Raw genomic sequence first — 20,517 nt, 5'->3', positions numbered from 1 at the left:
CAAAGACTTAGTCACAGTAACACTACATTGGATTATTTTATTTCTGCTACAACACAACTACATATTCTGGATAGCATGCATTTATTTTAACCACTGCATCCCCTCTGAAGAAATGGGTACTGTGAAGCTGAAGTAATAAATAATAAAATGGAGTGTCTGGTGAAAGAAAATGACATCCCTCAAAGAAAATATCCTCGCAAAAATGCGTGCTTTATATTCCTTTACTTACTTGTAACATTATGTTGCTCATTACCTGCACCATTACCAATACCTAGCCATTATACATAGGAAGCCATTATAGAAAACCTTGCCACTGCAGGCCTGTAACCAAGTAGCTCATCAGCATTTCTGCTACGGTGCACACTTTTCTGAACTGAGTGTACATGACTTGCATTTGTTTTTAAAAAGTTGCAAAGGTTTGCGGTATTCACAGGACAATAGATTAACTGAAACAAACCAAAACTAAAATGAGGAGAACGAGGAAAACATGGGGAGATCAGAAACAGGGAGAATGGACTGGTGTTCAAAGAGGGGTATTGTGAAGACCAGTGAATCGCCTGCTGACGACCAGGCAGGGCACACTGCTGACTGTTCCTCTATACAATCCCCCTCCTTTCACCCGTGCTTCACTCTGCCAGGAAAGGGCTCGTTTCACCCAGCATCTCCCCACGTTCTCTTACAGATAAAAGAACTCACTACCTCTTTTGTGCGTACAAGTACACAACTGCACACATGCTTCTATCTCCACATCTCCACCACTTCTAAAATAGCAGTGCACAGCCACACTCTCATTTCTTGTGTGCTAATATAGTGTAACATCCAAAATCGGAATCGCTCGTTTCATTTTATTCCCAAAATGTATTTCAATTTCCAAAAAAAACAGTACAATTTTGGACATTTTTCAAAGCTATTGGAGACGCAGAAGCTGAAAATCTGTAAGATGCCTTGGAATTTCCAGTTGTCATCTCAAACAGTTCTAAAGAAACATCTGTGAAAAAGAAGCAGAAAAAAAAAGATTTATCCATCTGAAATGCAGAACCAGCCCAGTCATCCCACTTCTCAAACTTAACTCTGCTAACAGAGATGTAGCAGTGCTTAGGTGGAGCCACAGTGCCCCCTACAGGTCAACAGATACGTGAGCTTTATGAGCACTGGATCCATTCGTCTGTGCCTGCTATGTTACTTGCTAAATGAAAGTGTTAGCTGCCATTTACTGCTACAAAGCATTTTACTCATCCTCTTCAGATGATTGTACCCTTACCACACACACATACATACACACACACACACACACACACACACTTGCACACATGCACAGGCAGGCCTTCTCATACTGTATGCGTAGGGGTAGGATGTGAGTCATTTTGCAAAGCCCCATCTCCAAGTACCCACTCAGAAAGTATTATGTTGTTTTAGTTTTCTAAAAAATAAAATGTTTTCCTATGGCCATCCTTAAACCACTAAATTTATTTCACTAATAAAAATAATGATCATATTTGTTTTTTTACTATTTATTTTTGTTGTCATCTTCTATAAATGACCTCTACAGTTATCACTATTAACAAAGATCCTTAGCTTGTGTGGAACAAAGGAAAAGAGAAACAGAAGGTGATGAGAGACTCTTTCGCCGTGATCCTGCCTGAATACCCTCTCAATTACTAACAGCCCTGATGGATGAGATCTGGCAGGGTGTTTTGAAATGTTTGGTTCAGGAAGGGGGTAGTGGAGCAGAGGTGAGAGGAAAAGGGTAGAAAAACTGGGAGGCAAACAGCGACTTTCTGACCTCAAGAACGATAACTTTAGTACTCTGTACACCGACGGACAAGTGATGACCAGTTCTGAATGATGGACATCTTCATGAACACTGGCAACTGTCTCCAGAGACACAGAAGCAGTTTCATAGCCTAAACATCATTGTGTGAGTGTTTGTGTTAGAGAGAAAGAAGGAGGTGTGGGCTCTGAGTCACAAAATGCATGACTGGGAAGGAACGGGAGGCTCATTCTCCCAAACACTCAATACGGTCATAGACCATTAGCAGTCCAAGCAATGGGAGATATTTCTCTAAGTGCCAGCCGGATACACACTGACAGCATAGATTCCCATGATTACTTTCTATTAGCCACACCTTGTAAAAACGTATTTCTAACTGGCCATATTGGCACCTCGCAGGCCACAGATATTAGGTAAACAATGTTGACGATGACCAAACATTAAGGAAGACTGCAAGGCTGTTCACGATCTAGTCACTGGGAGGGGAGAAATCGAGCTGAAATCGGAAGGAGGGGAAGCACGCCATCTGGTTTGTCACCTCAGTTCACATTAACACCCTGATGGCAGGGAAACCCTGTCCTTGTGCTGTATCTCTCTCAGAGCTGATACGATTAACTGGACCTTTTAGTGCAGGACCCAATACAACCCACTCACCAGAGTCATTTCACTGTTCAACAGAGCAGCAAGTTCTTTCAGCCAGGGGCATTGATTTTCATTCTTGGTGCGACAGAGCAACAATCACAAGTTTGCTCAAGAAGTTACCAGTTTTCTGTCATGGTTTCTAACAAACTGTGTGTGTGTGTGTGTGTGTGTGTGTGTGTGTGTGTGTGTGTGTGCGTCACTGTATAATTGCATGTATACGCAACTGGCAGCAGAGTAAAAGAGAGAACAGAGAGAGAGTGAGAGACCCTGAATTGCAGTCATATTGCTGGGAGCATGGCTGCATCACTCAGGGAGGTTATGGCACAGGGTGTGAATCTGCAGAGACAGATAGACCCGTTGAGCCAATTCTCCAGGGGATGAGTGTGTTGTGCAGCACATCCATGGCCTGACAGAAAATCTAATGAAGAGTCTTCGCTGACAAGATCCCCAAACAGTAGGAAGCAGAACCAAAAGCCATAGGCTTTATCAATCACTAAGGGAAATAGAAAGTGAATTGTACACCATTCTTTGGCATGTCATGCCACAGTCTGGTGTTAGTCTGTATGGGCGTATTGTTGAGACTGAAAAATGTCCCCATTCCATAAAAGTAATGTAGTGTCCCAACAGCATTTTAGACAGACGCAGTAAAATATGGATTTTGACAGCAAATACATTTCATAAGAGAGTATTTGCTTTCACAAAGTAGAAAAGGAGAATATGTTTTCATATATTACAACTAGACCTTTAAAAAGAACCCTAAAGTTGGGAAGAGTGACAATGAAAAGTCTTTTTAGAGTCTGTCTATAGACCAGGAGCTCAGCGAGATAATAAAAGTGCCACATCTACTTTTCATTCTGGAAAGCCTTCTGCTTGCAGGCTAAAATATTACCAGAGCACTCAGAGAGTCATTCCCTAATAAATAAGGCAGTGCTCTCCATTAAGGCTTGTGACTCAGAGAAGCATATAATATTCTCTGGACATTACACATCATTATCCTGCACTGTTGCTGTGCTGCCACAACTACTGAGGTTTTCAATAAGTGGGAAAGGATGAACCACAACTACCACGTACTTCCCTCACCCTTAAAAGAAAGTAACCCACAGAGAGAGAGAGTTTCTTCTTTCAATAAAAATCTACCATGCTGCTAACAGTATCAGGGTTTGGGTTTTTTTTGCTTGCTTGTAGCTGTTGTTTTTCATAACACTTCCAAAATTGTATTATTTTTAATTTGTTCTTATTGAAATCTTACCTCAAATAACATAATCCATGTCATGTTCTGGTTTCATTTACACTAGTAATTAACACAAAAAGTTTAGTTCAAGAGCAATTTTAATAAACCCTTCTATTCTAACCCCGCATAACATGGGAAAGCTTGAGTCTAATAAATTGGTTAGTTTTTAATTTTGAATGTTATGATAACAAAAACAAAATGTTGCTCTATATGTTACCTTGCTCTGACCACATAATAATACTGTATTGTATTCAGTATAGACCAGGACATGTCTGTACTGTACATGCATAAATGACCATGAAGGTAAACAATGCTGCTGTGTGAGAGAAGCAACCCTGCAGGCAAACTATGTTTGAATCAGCTACATATCAAAAAAACTTATAAAAGTCAATCTCCACAAGCTCATGGTATTCTGCCCTCTGAGGGTCACTGCTCTCATCAAACCCGTGATGACTGCAGTATGAGCAGCTCCATACAACTGAATACCAATTGCCTTTCTCGCACGCATCTCAACCCCTTCAGGTTCTTTACAGCATTCATAACCAGATTCCCATTGCACACTAAATTGGCTCCTGTAAAAAATGACCTAATACAGAAAGATGAGAAAGGTTTACAGCTGGTAATGGATTAGGAGTCAACCCCTGTGCATAATTACCACAGTCATCATGATAAGAGAAGTCCCCTCCACTTCACATAGCTATCTTTACGACCTTATTCTGGTCTGAGAGGGATGGTGACACTTGCATGAACTCCATGCACAAAGACAAGCACAAAATTGAAGACATTATCTTGTGTTTGCCATGTAAAAAAACAGAAATGACATGCATTAAATTTAAAACCCAGCTGGAGCATCCTATTAGCTTTTAGTGAACCGTGTCATTTTCTATGAAACATGGTTTGATTAACTGTGATAGTCTCCTTTTTCCACCTATCATTGTCCAATATCAATCCAAAGATATATGCCAAAGACATGGCCTACTAGAGGATCAGTGAAATTTTCAAGTATTTGTCAAAATTAAAAACAACACAGTGAATACGAAACACATTACATCAAATGTATAAAAGAAAAAACCTGCACCTGTAGAAGAATCTGGGCAGAAAGTTTTCCATACTCAGGGAATCAATACCCAGGACAAAACAGTGTGCACCTAAAATACAATCTAGAAAATTAGATACACTATTAATATAGGGTGTGTCATACATATGCCTCCCTGTCGCTTTCATCCCATTCAAACATTCAGAAGAGAATGAGGAAGGGTCTAACATCATTTTATGCAGAGTTGTGGCACACCATTGCAGGCGCATTCCAAAGAATAGGCCGGGTTGGGCCATCTGCAGGAGCTGGATGCTGCAGCCCAAGCCATCTTGTCATGATATGGCCACCGTGCAGTTTACCGATTGTCACCCCAGCCCTGCTCTCTCCAGGCCCAGGTGACAGTTTGAGAACCTCCTGTCCAACCTCCAGCCAAACAGAATTAAGGAGGAATTAAAAACTCAATGAGCCTAATAATTAAACTTTAACGGAGGACATAAAGCGACTTGACACCCTCCAAAAGCTATAGGCAGTCACCATAACGGCAATACCAAGCTGGCCCGTGTTCCCTGAAATTACAGACATTTCTCCTTTCGTAACCCACATATTGTTGCTGTCATGACAAAAACCATGTTGCACAAATTTTCAATGTGCCTTTGGCTTATAAAATATATTCAAAATGTTATGTGATCCAATAAAAATAACACATCAGCTGCAAACAAGTTAGAAACACTGCAGCTCTACTTACCTCCTGCAAAGCTGACATAAAGTTTACATTTTGGAGTCATTGTTCATTCCCATGAGCTACAGTTAATGCATTTAGAACACCAGAATGCTTAATACAGTCTTAAAGATACATAAGAAATAAGAACAGTTAAGCTGTATCATAATACATTTTATTGGACCAAACAGTCCTAACTCTGCAAGCAGGTAGGATTATACAGACAACCTGCTCCTGTGTTCATGTCCACTGAACGCACCAAATGGTAAAATAAGTAACCTAAATTTGAGTGGAGGAGTGGAGAATGCATTATTGTGCTTGTGTATTTTATACACCAACCTTCACATTTAACTACAATTTGCACGTCAAGTTTGACTCATGTGCTCAGAAAGTCCCACACTTCATAAACAGTAGTCCGGGGGTGCCAGAGTTAAATGAAAAACAACATGAGAAAATGGAAGTACTGCAGGCTAGAGATTAGAGGCAGTGAACAGATGACAGGCAAGAAGTTGAACAAACTATCCACAGATCTTATCGGTGTACTGTATGTTGCCCAACATCCGCAATGTTCTCAGAACTGTGTTACTCACTCAAATTTGGACAAGAGCCACAACAGCCAAAGCACATCCAGCCTATTGAAATAAAATAGTTTGTAACCATTATTTATCTAACATAATATCATACTGTGAAATAAAAGTATCTGGTTGAATGACAAAAACATGGTCTGGAATATTCCATTCGGCAGTTCCTTCAACATTTCAGACCCTTTGACAGCCTGCTAAACAGAATGAATTGCCTCCTGGCCAACACGTTGCTCAATAAGAGCCTGGACATCTGGCAGCATGAACTGCTGAAGTAAACTGCCTGCCTTTGCTGCAATAGTTTTCAACAGTTCAAAACAAAAATATGCAATGTTCCTTCCTGAACCTCATTTCCATTCTCATGCCGTATTTCTCTAGACACTGCTCACCTTATCCACTGCCTTAACCTTGGTTTGTTTAAGATATTGACTGTAAAATGGTGTAAAAGTGCAATCAAAGAGGTTTTGTGCCTGTCAGTCTAAACTATAACAGACACTTCATCAATAAAATACAAATCCTGACTTAATCTCCATCTATATAGAGCTAAAATATATATATAAACAGCATACAAAAATGCAATTCACACATGTAGCAGTTATCACAAAGTTAGTACAAACAAAAAACTACTTGAATTGTATAATAAGTGCTACATTTGTAAAGGTCAAAATGTTGATAAGGTAATACAACTTCCATGACATTTAGGTGTGTGTCAGGTGTCTCTTAGGTGTACCAAACCACATCTTTGTCTTTTACATGATGCTGACGATGATTCAGAATGTCATGTCACCTTATCCTAATCAGGATGGGTATTTACATAATAGATTCAGTTCATTGGCCTTATCCAACAGAGCAGTCTGTTTTTCACATCTATTAATCTTGCATAAATTAAAGAACATTAATTTCACAGAAGATGCACACTGCTTAGTAGACTGTAATGTGTGTATGTGCGTTTGCAGATACTGCATGGGGAAGGAAAGGTTATACACAACTGCAGAAAGCCAAAGTACACCATGTACTGTATATACTGCTGCTATACAACTATGGTGTGGGACCATCAACTATAGCTACAAAATGGTCATGAGCATCAGCTGCAGAAGCAACAGGTAAAGAAATATTTTAGCACCTCTGACTATGTGTGTAGGTTGTGACTGCAGAAAATTACATAACAGTAGCACAAATCTCTGATAAAGGCATCTCTGATTCTATATCCTCTCTTTCACTCACTATTACAAATCTTTACCCAGTTTTCCCTAAATGGCGGCATTGGATATGAGACCACTCATCATTACATTAAATATATGCCACATTAATGACAAATGAGATGAATATACCTGTCAACCAAAAAATATATTTTGTCATTAACCTTGTGTTTCACTGGCAAGGTAGGAGGAAGAGCTGGAATTGAAAACAACTTTAAAAGTAAGAAAGGGGCATAATCAACATAATCTTAACAGTCACTGTATTTCAGCCAATGGGAAGTCAGATCAATGAGCTGTCCAGTTTAATATTTGCCTCAATCACACTTATCAATTGTGTAATGCCACAAGAACCAGCATTTTCTGAATCATAACAGTAGAGGGCAGCCAAGGACAATTTAATAGCTGAGCTGCCTTATAGCAGCAAACAAGGTCCAACAGCTCCCAAAGGTCAAAGGGCACATCCTTACCAGCATTGACTATGGCATCCACCTCCAGGACAGTAATATCTCCTTTGTAGAGAGATATTTTATCACTCAGTCCTCCTCCATCAGTCAGCTCCTTCCCTTCCTCTTTGTCATTGGCTGAAATAAAAAGAGTTGCATTTCAAGAGAGAACATTAAAATATAGAGGTGTCACTCAATAAATACATTATTTGTCCCTTTGAATAGACACACAGGAGGTTCATGAATGGTTATCTAATGTACTAAATAAAATTCCAGTTTAATGTAATGTTTATGGGGATAAAGACTTGGAGAATCAATTCATTACTAGACAATACTGTAATTACTGTACTATCAAGAGCCCAGATAGTATTTATACATGCATACTGTGATACTCATAAGTAGTCATTTGTATATCTTCCTTTTAATGGTGTAATTCTAATTGATGAAATGTGTGGTTTCAACATTTTCCAGGAACTAGTATGATTAATCCCCCCTTGATAAAAAAAGTCATGACTATTGGAGAGTATACTTCTTCTTCTCTCACTCCTCCCAAAGCTTACATCATTTAACTTAATGTAGAGAAATGTACCACAGCACATCACCAACAACTTGTAAACAAGTTGCCATTCTACCTCACTTCACTGAACATCAATTGTAGTCTGTGTTGGTTTTATATCAGTGCATATTTTGCCTAAGTCCCTTATTCTCTTCTGTACATTACCTACTGCAGCATTAGGTACTCATCAGATTACTCATATTACATGTTAGGCCAACTACACTAACAACTCAGTCATTCAATTATTATTACTATACTCTAATGTTCTATTTTTATGTTACATCAAATTGCTTTATTCTTATTGAAACATGCGATTAAAATGCAAAAATATGCCAAAACCCTGCTGCTAGCCTACTTGAAGAAAATGCAGTCCATTTTGAATCTAAATGAGGTTTGCTTATCGTTTTCAAGGACAGACCTGTAACACTATTATGGCACAAGCCCTTATGCTAATGGTTGTTGTTAAGGTTGGTATTGCAAAGTATTTAAACAACTTACTTTAGTTACTGTATACTATAATATACAAATGTATAAGAGTAACTTTGTAGCATTAGTTGCTATGATTTAGAATAAATAAAAAATTAAGAATAATAATATTTTTAAGTGTTAAGGCTTTATTTTTTGTTATGTGCTTCCTATTTAACAACACTTGCCTTTAGATATACACACAGTTTAGGCTATGTTCTCCAATAAATTAGAAAGCAATACTTGCTTTGTGAACATAAAGACATGTCAGATTTTTTTATTGTTTTACAAACATTAGCACATCACCTTTTCCTAATTATCCAAAATCTTATTTCTTAAAAGCATTTACTTTAATACCATAATAAACATCAACATTTATCTTGCCAGTTGTTGTGTTCCAACAGTGTGGATTTGTGCATTTTATATCAAATAAGTTTAGACTACTCCGAATCCTTTTCTCTCCCAGAGAGAAGTAGGAGGGGGTTTGATTATCAACCCTCTACAGATAGCCGAAGCGACTCCAAGGAAGAGGTGAAAGGTTTCTCTCCCTAAGTGCTGTTTCTGGGCAGTCTGTTCTTAAAACTTGCCACCTCTGATACCGCAGCCAGATAACGTGGTGCTTGACTGTTAAAATGACAAAAGGAACTCTGACCAGAGATTAGCGTTTTACTGAACAGCCTATCAAAACTCTTCTTAAGAGAGGGCAGGAAACCCTAAACTGCCCCCCCCACACACACATGTAACCATGGCAACTGACCTTGCTCTTTGTTTAATTACCTCACATCAAAGCATATTCTCTTCACGCCCAGGTGTCAGGAACTCCAGGACACCCAGGGACAGCCTCCTCCAGAGCACTGTCTCCTCAAGACTCAAAGCATTACCTTGTTTAATTAAATAATCTTTTAGTTACTTGATTACGTTTGCCTCCATTTGAGTAGTTATGTTACCATTTTGGTGTATTTGTTGTTGAAAAGAATCTAAATAAGTTAATTTTGCAGTGTTTTAATATTCAGCAAGGTAACCTGACTTTATTCAGTTTTTGTAACCAATGCTTTGTTCACAATACTTTCTGACACCTCCTTTAGAAATGTTGATAAAGAAATGTCATCCTATACTCGATTAATTTTCCAGCTTGAATTTAAGGTTAAAAATGACTAAATCCCCCAGCTCCTAAGAAGATTGTTTTAGGATCAATCAGAGCTATCCTCATGTAACCCGAGCTCCCCCAAGTGGCCATAATAAGTATTACATGCCATCGTCTGAAATGCCGTTAATGTATAAATGTCATTCGGTATTTATCATGTCCAACAATCTGATGCCATTCGTGTGTCTTGCTTATATTCTCTAAGAACATGCAACCGACAATATATCCAGAAAGCTAGTTAAGTTCTTCTCCTCTGATGTGATTCATTCTGAAATGCTAACCTCAAAGTTGAACTACGGACAATTGTTTTCCTTTTATCAAGTGCTTAAACTAAGAACGGTATAACCATTTGATAATTAAGGTTTGATTGTGGGAAGATATACAATACACGCCAATAGATTTTTTTTGATGTCTAAAGAAAGACAGTATCTCAGGCAAACTGGAGACAAGCCCTCCCTCTTGGGACAAAGGACTGCCCTCTGGGAACCACGCCCCAACAGACAAAAGCAGCAACCCACGCTGTCTCTACTCTCTTGTCCTCCATTTTGTTCCTGGCTCTCCAACTGCGCAAGTTCGGCCTGGCGCAACAATGTCCTTTGTTCGTTTTCAAGCAACACACGCGAAGTGCTGCAACATCAATTTTTCCCTCGTTAACAGCAACTTTACTTGCGTTTTATTTTCTTTGGTTTTTGTTTTTTTCAAATTTATCAGTCCGTTATGTTATACTAGTTTTAATTCAAGAACGACCAAGTTCTTTTTAAGCCTTATCCGTCGAACTAACTTCCACTGATCCCTCCTCGGAACTATCCACGTGGACCCGCCAGCAGTAACAAAGGACGACCAAACTGCTAACCCGAGCCAGGGTTGGCTCCCACTGCAAGTCTCTGCAATAAGCCGACAAAAGACGGACCCCTGGGATCAATTCCCTGGCAGAGAAAGCGGCTGGCCGACGGCTTTAAGCTGTCCTAACCGAGAACACACTCATCTCAGCCAGTGTGAGGCCGCTGACCAGCACCTGGCTGGGAGAAGCGACACACAGTAAGTCCAAAACCCTGCATTCTGTGATCAGTGATGTCCTATAGTCTGTTAGTCCAGTATATTTAATCCTTGAAACTCCTAGACAAATTTAACCGAGTTATCATCTAATTGCGTTCATTAGCTGCCGTATGAGTCAAATACTCCCCACAATGGAACCCACATTCTCATTATTTACCAATTGTTTATTTCTTTGATGTATATGTAACCACATTTATAGTCACCTTAGTTAGTTAGTAAACTCCACTGTAATCAAGGAATTGTGTGTGTATTGCCTGTCTCCAAGTCCCTGCCAAGAGAATTTACCCCTTCGATATGAGATTGACTGACTGATTTATTTAAGATACTTGAGTGATTATTAACTAACTGATCACTAGTGAATAATTGTCTAATTATTAAAACACTACCCAGAGGTCCGGAGACTCTGGGTTAATTAAAAATCCGGTGGTGCCCCAAAACGAGAGATTTATGGATTAATATTTTCTGAATATTAAAATTCATAATTGGGTACTAATTCTCATAAATGTATTAAAACAATGTAGTCATGCTACACAGTCAAGCAAAGTTAACCATCACAATTTTGTTTGTAAAAACATGTACATGTTGCTTTTATGCAAAGCAACTTATATTTGAGGAACAACATACAAGCATCAACAGAGCATCAAATAGCATCAAATAGACATTATAGCATTACACTGCTATAATGTCTTGGTTTATCAGCCATACCCAATTTAAAAACACATTCAGCATCTCAAACAATCTCAGTCTCTTACACAGATTTTCCTCTGCCCAGGTTGGAATCTTGTCCAAAGATGTAAAATCTTGACGACGATACTCCTTACGTCGCTCCTCTCGATCTAGACGGAGCAGTCTCTCTGTAGAGGGAAGTAACCATACATGTTAGCATGAATAAAGCTGGTCCTGTTGAAAAATAACAGAGATAAGAGGGAAGTAAGCTTTATAATAAGTATAAAGTTTATTTCCAATAAAAGCCACAGACTTTTCACATGAATCTCCACCAAGTTTCTTTTCTTAATTTCCTATCAAACTGTCTCTCAGCATACTTTACATACCTTTACTTCACCTAACCACCACCCATAGGAGCAACAGTTGCTGGTCCTGTACCAATTGAGGTTGGCCTCTAAACAGACTCCTTCTCCACCACTCACCTGCTACTTCATCATCGACAGTCGTGTCCCACTCATCCCTGCTCGAGCTCCACACATCCCTGGCTCTCTAAATTGGCTCTATAAAAAATGTGATCCATAATAATGTGATCTTCAATACTGTGATCCCGTTTCATGCATTACAATCTTCTTTTGGCTTGCAGGGTCAAAGTGCAGGATCAGCAATGAAAGAGTACCCCTGGCTGGGGTTGGTATGGATTCTGAATCTTGCATAACACACTTCAGTAGTGTAGCTAAGTTTTTTTTGACTCACTTACTGCATTAGCCATGTGCCATGGATAACCAAAACAATGCATGTTCTTGTCAGTGTCTTGTCTTGTCAATTAACTGGCTGTTGTGTGAATTTGCTGAATGAAAATGTGCATTCTGTTGTGTCTCCACGACTCTCAGCTGTTGCTTAAGCTTCATTGCTCTCTGAACTTATTGAACTGTTTGTCCTACCTAAGTCTTATGTGATTTTAATGTTCATACACTGAACAAAATTATAAACGCAACACTTTTGTTTTTGCCCCCATTCATCCCGAGCTGAACTCAAAGTACATGTACATAGAAGGTCTATTTCTCTCAAATATTGTTCACAAATCTGTCAAAATCTGTGTTAGTGAGCACTTTTCCTGCCAAGATAATCCATCCACCTCACAGGTGTGGCATATCAAGATGCTGATCAGACAGCATGGGTATTGCACAGGTGTGCCTTAGGCTGGCCACAATAAAAGGCCACTCAAAAATGTGCAGTTTATAATTTTGTTCAGTGTAGTTAGCTGAACACCTTAAGAGAGTTGTTTGAAATCATATAGTGAACAACTTTATTTGTGATGGAACTACTGTACATGGAGAACCTTACTTTGTCATAACTACCCACATTTAAGCTCCTACTACTTAGCTAAGCTGTGGGCAAGACGTTTGAGTATTGCATTTGTTTGGTTGTACAACAAATTTAAATAGAATTTGGAGAAGAGCAACCTCTTCATCTACTCTTCTCCACCATAAACTGGCTGCTATTCTGCCCCTCTGATGCCGCTGACCCCTGCTCCAAATTTCTTGGCCCTCTACCCACATCCCACCCGCGTGATGTTGCCCTCCCACGCTGCATGCATGCCACAGCACTGTCTCTCCTCCTTCTCCCCTCTGGATTTACCTCAAGCCATTCAGATGGTAACAAGGGCAAAGACCTCCACCTGTCCACTGGACCCCTTGCCCACAAACCCGGTCAAGGCATGCCTACCTACCCTCTGTCCCATCATGGTAGACATCATAAACTCCTCTTTGGAATCTGGCATGGTACCCTTCAGCTTCAAAACGACTGCTGGCATCCCTATTTTCTAAAAGCCCAGTTTGGACCCAGATGACCTCAATAACTAGGCTACCATCCAATCCCCAACCTACCCTTCCTCAGCAAAATCCTGGAAAGAGCAGTCGCCGCCCAGCTTCATCAGCACATGTACCACTACGAGCTCAATGAACTCCTTTAATCTGGCTTCAGAGCACACCACAGCACAGAGACCACTCTCATTAAAATCACCAACCCATCCACTCAGCTCCCAACTCTGTCACTTCTTAACTGGCTGAATGAAATAAAACCTGGATGTCATCTGATCTGCACAAACTCAAATGAAGCAAAACAGAGCTAATGGTAGCGGCTCCCAAGCAACAGCTCCAGCGGGTCAGAGATCTCCTCAATGTAGATGGCTGCTCCATCTCGACACTCCCAGAAGTCTGCAACCTGGGTGTTATTTTGGACTCCACACTCTATTCAAGTCACATGTCAAAGTCAAAACCAAATCTCCCTTCTACCACCTCAAGAGTATTATTATTATATTGACACATAATTGGCTGACATTGGTACATCACAGAGCTGCAGCTTTACTTTTGCATTGCTGTATCACTCTTGGGTCTGTGTCTTGTGTCTTTGTAGCCTAAACTTACTGTTTCTTCAGACAGCACTGGGCTGTTCTGCAAAACAAGCTTCGTCCTAATTATGTGCTTCACTGTGAAATCTTCTCAACATAAATACCCAGTGCACACATTGTGGACTTTGCTCAATTAAAACATTCCCTCTGTAAAACTGTTTAAGCAAATTGGATGTGATATTGCTCTACAAAAAAACATAATAATAGTTTACTGCATTAGGGTCTTTTAACAACTGGTCTAGACTTTGATGTTTAGCATATAACCATAGTCTACATTATAGGAACTATGTGCAATTTCTTGAAAGGGATTGTGAGTTAGGAGACTTGCCTCTTACACAAATGAAAGCCTAAAATATTAAGGCAATAGGGGCTGAGTATATTTTGGTAAGAAACACAGGGTTCCTTTGGTCATCTTTTGGCAACATCCCCTAGTAAGTCAGGCTTACATTAAAAGGTATTTCTGCAGTGGGGGATATCCGTACCATCCCTTGTGTATTTTCTCTCCCTTTTGCCCACTCCTGTCATTCCCAAGGCTGCTTTTATTCTACATGGATGAATAAAAAGGCTGTTTTGAGGTTGAACACAGCAAAGCTCTCTGAACTACACTAAAGAGCTTCGTCACTGATGAACTTTTAGTAGAATCTCAAGGCTTAGGTTAGATGCCATGAGAACAGGATGGGTTCAGAATGTGCTTTATTAAATAGGAGTGTCTACAAGACTGTGTTCAGTCCCATATGATTTTTCTGTGCTTGATGAATTCTGGATAGGAAGGCCAATAGTAACTGTATTGCTGCAGACATCCCTGAACCAAATTCTAGCGATAACCAAAGGAAAGGAGATGTGACTGCCTGTCACATAACATCTCATTTTATGTTTTTTCTTTTAATACTATTTATATTCCTGTTTTATGTTTCCTTATTTAGTTCATTTTGTTTCAGAAACTTCTCCAACTTCAGAATAGTCTGCCTCCTCGTACAAATTCTACATGTTTTAGCCCATTTTAAAATAAGGCTGATTTTGCTAAAGAACAAACCACAGGTGCCAACATAACTTACTACATCCTACTATATCCTAATTTCACCCAGCCTACAGACAAGCCCAGGGTCAAAACACTATTTAAAAATAATCATATTAAATTTCTTAATTTTTAGAATTTCTTTCACATTTCAACTTCCCTTGATCTCCTCTTAAAGCAATTTGAGCAAGAGGGATATATGCTCAGAATATAAAAATCTGATTTACTTTGATGTTCATTCCCTTCTGTTACCTGCTCCAACTGAAAATGGCTGGGTAAGGTAATTAATTATTACCTTTGCTCAGAGAGTTTTAATAACCATTATAGAAATGTTCCCATGAACTCCAAAAGATGAGTAGTGAGTCAACAGGCTTGATGACAAGACACTGACTGAACTGCAATATTTCACAAGAAAAATTAACCACGATAAAATTCAAATTAATAACCTTCCAGCAACAGCAACAATGAATGTAAACACTCCTTGTTACAGTTTCGATTAATTCATTTCAGTGAAGCTGCATCCTTGTCTGAACCAGTAGTCCACTTCAGCCAATGTCATGTGGTACAGTTTGATCACATACAGGCAAGATTCTGTTACAAAGTATTGCTGTATGCACCTTTTTCCCTCAAGACATTTTGACATGTCATAGCAGGAAGGCCACAGATAGTTATAATCAATGATGGCTATATATTATATAAGTGTTTACTAGTTTCAAAGTCCTAGGATTGTGCGTTCTCACAGGTGGCATTACATGCATAGCATGGCATAAATAGAATGGAGCCATCACTAATTAATGTGATTCATTACAGCTGTGCAGGACCTGCTACTGTATGACAAGAAAAAGCTCTACTGTGTCAAGAAACGAAAACAATCATTTATGACATAATAACCACACTAAAGAGAGGGTTTTCATGCCTTTCTTTGCCCTTCTGTGCACAACAGGTCTATCCTGTTCATGTATCTGAAACTAGAAGCACCTGGAGTCAAATAGACAAGTTTCCTAGCTAGCAATAATAGCCTACGCATTTTCAGGTATATGTTTGAATAGTGATTTCTTTCCTCTAAGACATTATAAATAACCGCGTTTTAAACTATTAGACACTCCGCTCCTTTGTTTGGCTATATGCATAACGTTAATCTAGTAGACTGTTTGCAACTCTCTTAGTGTATCACACAGGTGGAAGGTAGGATATATATTATGCTAGTTAGGAGTAACGTTACTGTAACAGGTAAATAAGGACTCGGGGGAAATCAGTGAGAACCTTAAATGTAAGCTGATAAGCAGACAAGAGGCACTGTCTGTACAGTGTTGCTGCGAATGTCAAACATGCATTACGGCAGCCAAACAGAGGCGCAACATCATTATAACATCTGTACAGTCGCCGTGTGGGATTAACGAATAGTCTAGACGGTAAATAGTATCACAGCAATACGGAGAAGACGAAAAGAGTGGCTGTCAATCTCCTGGCATGGTTAAAATTCATGCTGTCTGCCATGGAGATGATGATAGCCTCATTCCCCCTACAAAACAAGCCTTAACGTTACCTTTTTCAGTCTTCCAGTCCTTTTTCTTTTTGCTCATGCTGCCGGAATGATTAGACTTCGAATGGTTGTTTTTTGACTGTGACAACCCCAGGCTCACAGAGAATAGTGTTCCGGGAAAAAACTGAAATGTAAAGTGAAACTAGCCTCTGAACGGTTGCCTCACCTGGGAAGCTGTCAAATTTCTATGGACCTCAGTCGGACCAACCTACCGTGACTGCGCCGTAAATTATGTGTACGATTCCTGGCCTAATGATTGGGTGTCGAAAACGGGGAAGTGAGCGTGCGATTGGTCCGGCCACTGAGTCAATCAAATAGGATCCACGCACTTGGGAGGCAGGGTAGGTTGTTTCCGGCGGTCCAGCCTCCTGGCGTGTGAGATGTTAAGGCTAGTAACGCCGGGGCCGCTAGGATGCATACTGCACAGTCTACTTTGAGTCACTGCAAGTAAGCTTACCGAGGAAACATCCCTGTCAATTTAAAAAGTAAATACTTATTGGTTGAAAATTTTTATTTTTAGCAATATACTACAGTGTGTTTTGCAGTATTTTTATGTAATAGTACTTTACTGTATATGTAACTTAATGTATAATAACTTCCTTATAACCCAATTAAACCTATGACTATTCCTATCATTAAAACCCACGTGGTAGATCACTAATTGACTAACAAAATGGATAATGATCCAAGAATTACAGTAGCCATGAATTTGAAACAACCTACTATCAAAGTGGAGCCCTTACTAAAGAGTTATTGGCTTTTAGTAGCAACCCTTTTTGACTCATCATAACAACTAAACTTCTCATTGTTTACAGAAAATCCCATGGTAAGAAGTTTTGTTGCATGATGTGTCCAGATTTTCATGATGGAGTAATTGTTTCTAATATTCTTGCAACTTCCCTCGCTGGGATGTAATTGTTGAGTTAATTGTTTGGACCTTAGAAACATGAAGACAGTTTTGATGATAATCTTGGCCACTAGTATCTGAGATAACTGTTTTTATGTGACTTATATAGTAGTCACTAAACACATAAATGGACCCAGATCTTGCAAGATAGACCAGATCAGACCAGTAAGTCAGGCTGTCATATGGGAGAGGCTGGTTCCAGAGACCACCGTCTGTCATCTGTTGTGTTAGCTCTGCCCTGGTCCAGACCCATCTGCTCCTGAAACCGCTGACATTATCAGAGAGTGGAAAATATCTTTCATCCAAGCTGTTTTCTGAAATTGAGGTTTATGTTAGTGAAAAGTAACCAGTTTAAGGGTCAATTGTTCATCCATTAAAACTGAGTGAACATGTTTGCATAAATACATTAATATCATTAACAGCAAACTGACAGTAAAGGTGAAAGCTATGTTCCTCTTCCATTTGGCCTTATTTAATCTAAAACCCGCAAGTGCAGCAGATTTCAGTTTTTCCTAGGGCCAGGTTGGCAAAATTCTCTCCCAATGTTCATAAGATGTCTCATATTATATTTAAATTAAAGATCTTTGTCACATTGAGCTGCTGCCCTTTGTAGGAAATGAAGACAAAGTATTCAGCTCTCATATCTGGCACAGAAATTAATTATTTGACCTTGTAATTAATTTACTTGTACTTAATTAGTTTGCACTCTAACTACCTAATATGGATTTACAAAATATTAGAATATTGTATCAGTGCCTCTTTAAAACCACAATGGGACATTTAGAGAATTTCCCTAGCTGGAGCTCGCTGATACTGGAAATAGCAAACTATAGTATCTTCCTTTACCCTATATTTAAACATAGATAAGATTTGAATGAAGTGGCCATTGCAGTTATCCCTTTGTACTTTTCAAACCAAACCACTAGATGTCCATCTTGCAACATTATTAGCAGCCATGCACACAAAGTAATTCTGTATATAAATCAAGTAAAGCCTTGAAAGAGTAATTCTAAACTAACCTCATAAAGTCTAGCAGATATTTCACAGAGGCATGTAAGGATTGCAGTTTCCAGGCAATCTTGCTCTAAAGTGTCATATTTTTCTATTAGGCTTAAAAATACTTGGCACAAGTGAAAACTTCCTTCTTCATTCATTTCTGTTTACACTAATTACTGTCGTTACAACAGCTAGGAGTACTAACAAGTGGTATCTATCATCTTTATAACAACCCCACAGAGGTTTAATAGTTGGGATTCCTTGCAAGTCAGTCAGAACCGAAGAAACCTCTTGGATGGGAGGCAAAATGTCTTCATGTATCTTCAACCAAGTCCAATTGCCCTTGACTTTAACCCACCTTGGATTAGTATGACCTGGATGACTGAGAATCTTCACAGACATCTATGCTATTACACAATTATATTATCTTGTTATAATATAGAAATACACTCAATAGGCATAGTATACAGTAGTTTTAGTTATGAGAATAAAGCCCCTACGCCTGTAGTCCACTCACACAGGTGTTTTCACTTATGTTGCACATTAGACCTCTTCTTGGGACTGTGTTGGCATGTACACTATTAACAGCTCCCTCACTCTCCTGTTGCACTTGTTAGGGCAGAACCACTTACCCTGTAATCATTCCTATTGGTCCATAGTTTTGTGACATCATGTTATTTCAAGCACTACCCAACTTTAACCTGACTAGAGGTATAATCAGCCAGAGTAAATGTGTGGCTTTGGTGAAAGTGTTAAGAAATATTACATTGTGGATTCCTGGGTTCAATCACTATCATAATAAATGGTCTTTTTTTGGCTTTTTGTAATTTGATCACCAATTACAAATCAACTAACAATGATACCATTTTGTCTGGATTGTAATGGCATTGTCCTTGTTTTAATTAAAGATTTTAAGTAATTACATAAAATATCTACTATTTTCTAGATACTGTAATTATTTGATCATTGTCGTTGAGTCATTGTTCAACAGGTGTAATGCAGACAATATGGTGTCTGATGAGCAGTAAAAACATTTTTAAAAAAAGATAAAACATGGCTGGCTGTTCCCAGTGAATAGTTAATTCTGCAGGGCAATCTGTATACTCCAAACAGAGGAGGATCTATTTGTGTAAAACTGCGTAGGCAATTGTTATTGTCATGGTTACAGCACAAGGAGATTAAGCCGGTGGCTGTACCTACAAGTCTAGCAAGAGCATTGCATCTTCTAATCTGTTTTTGGCTTGATACGTATGTTTTTCACATCCGACTTATGATCATAGCAACATAATTACAGCAAGCAATGCAATTATCTTCAGACAAATGCACAAAATGATCCCTAACTTATGGTAGAGCCCAAGGGCTATAGGAATTATAATTATAACAAATGTTGTTTATCTGTTCTTATGTCAATATCCGTGAACCCTTTGATGGGTTTGTAGTGACTATTTGGTTTGGTAAATTTCTGTGAAGGGATTATATCATCATGTCTGTTCTCAGTCAATGCCTAATAATAAAATGATTTCCTTAGTACAGTAATTGGTGGTTTCACAGCCTTAATTCAAGCCCTAAGATGTAGAATAAATACTTATACTCTCTGGGGATCTCCAGTGAAAAAGCTGGCCTTAAGCCATCTATGTTTAATGTTTAGATAATGTTTCATATTTTGCCAATGATAATAAAATGGTCAGACAGAGGAAGCATCTCTTACTGAAAGCATGAGATAAGGTTTGGCAGTGTGCAACCATAGATTTCTGGGAAAGAAAACAATTCCTCAGCCAACTTGCATACACACAAATCTGTAATATATCTTTCCGCGTTTTTCACATATATTTGTAAACATATTTTGCAAAATTGTTCTTATATACAGTCATTTAAAATGGAAATAGTTTTGTAGCACTCCCACACTGTGCTATGATTGCAGAGTGTTGTCTTTGACGCAGGGCCTACCCTGAACATGTAAACGCTATAGTTTGGTGGTTTCTCAACTTTCTTTCTTCAATCTTATCAATCAAACATCTGTCTGCCCATATCATACATTGTGTCCTGTCATATATTATGCTCATCTGTTCCACAGATGTGAGCAGCGGCTAGCTATGTTGACTAAAAGGAGCAAAAAAACTTTGAGAAGTACCTGCGTA

At 39.0% G+C, this 20,517-nt stretch overlaps 1 protein-coding gene across 6 annotated transcripts in view; it reads right to left on the bottom strand.

Moving 5' to 3' along the window:
- Nucleotides 1-16,687, bottom strand: part of macrod2 (mono-ADP ribosylhydrolase 2) — a 388,574-nt gene extending 371,887 nt beyond the window's left edge. For 3 of the 6 annotated variants that reach the window (XM_038738172.1, XM_038738174.1, XM_038738175.1), the window contains exons 1-3: nt 16,480-16,686; nt 11,595-11,696; nt 7,646-7,759 (exon numbers count right to left, since the gene is read on the bottom strand). In XM_038738172.1, the coding sequence (XP_038594100.1) occupies nt 7,646-7,759; nt 11,595-11,696; nt 16,480-16,516 (253 nt within the window). In that variant the 5' untranslated portion in view covers nt 16,517-16,686. Of the gene's footprint in view, nt 1-7,645; nt 7,760-11,594; nt 11,697-16,479 lie in introns of all 6 variants that reach the window. The other 3 variants (XM_038738170.1, XM_038738171.1, XM_038738173.1) reach the window with 2 other exon arrangements.
- Nucleotides 16,688-20,517: the final 3,830 nt, after the last annotated feature.

This window comes from Micropterus salmoides, unplaced genomic scaffold (genome assembly GCF_014851395.1).
Source record: "Micropterus salmoides isolate LMB-PRFRI ecotype aquatic unplaced genomic scaffold, ASM1485139v1 Ms_hic_scaffold_22, whole genome shotgun sequence".
NCBI lineage: Eukaryota > Metazoa > Chordata > Actinopteri > Centrarchiformes > Centrarchidae > Micropterus > Micropterus salmoides.
The sequence above is the reverse complement of the archived record's forward strand: the minus strand, read 5'-3'. Positions and strand labels throughout refer to the sequence as shown.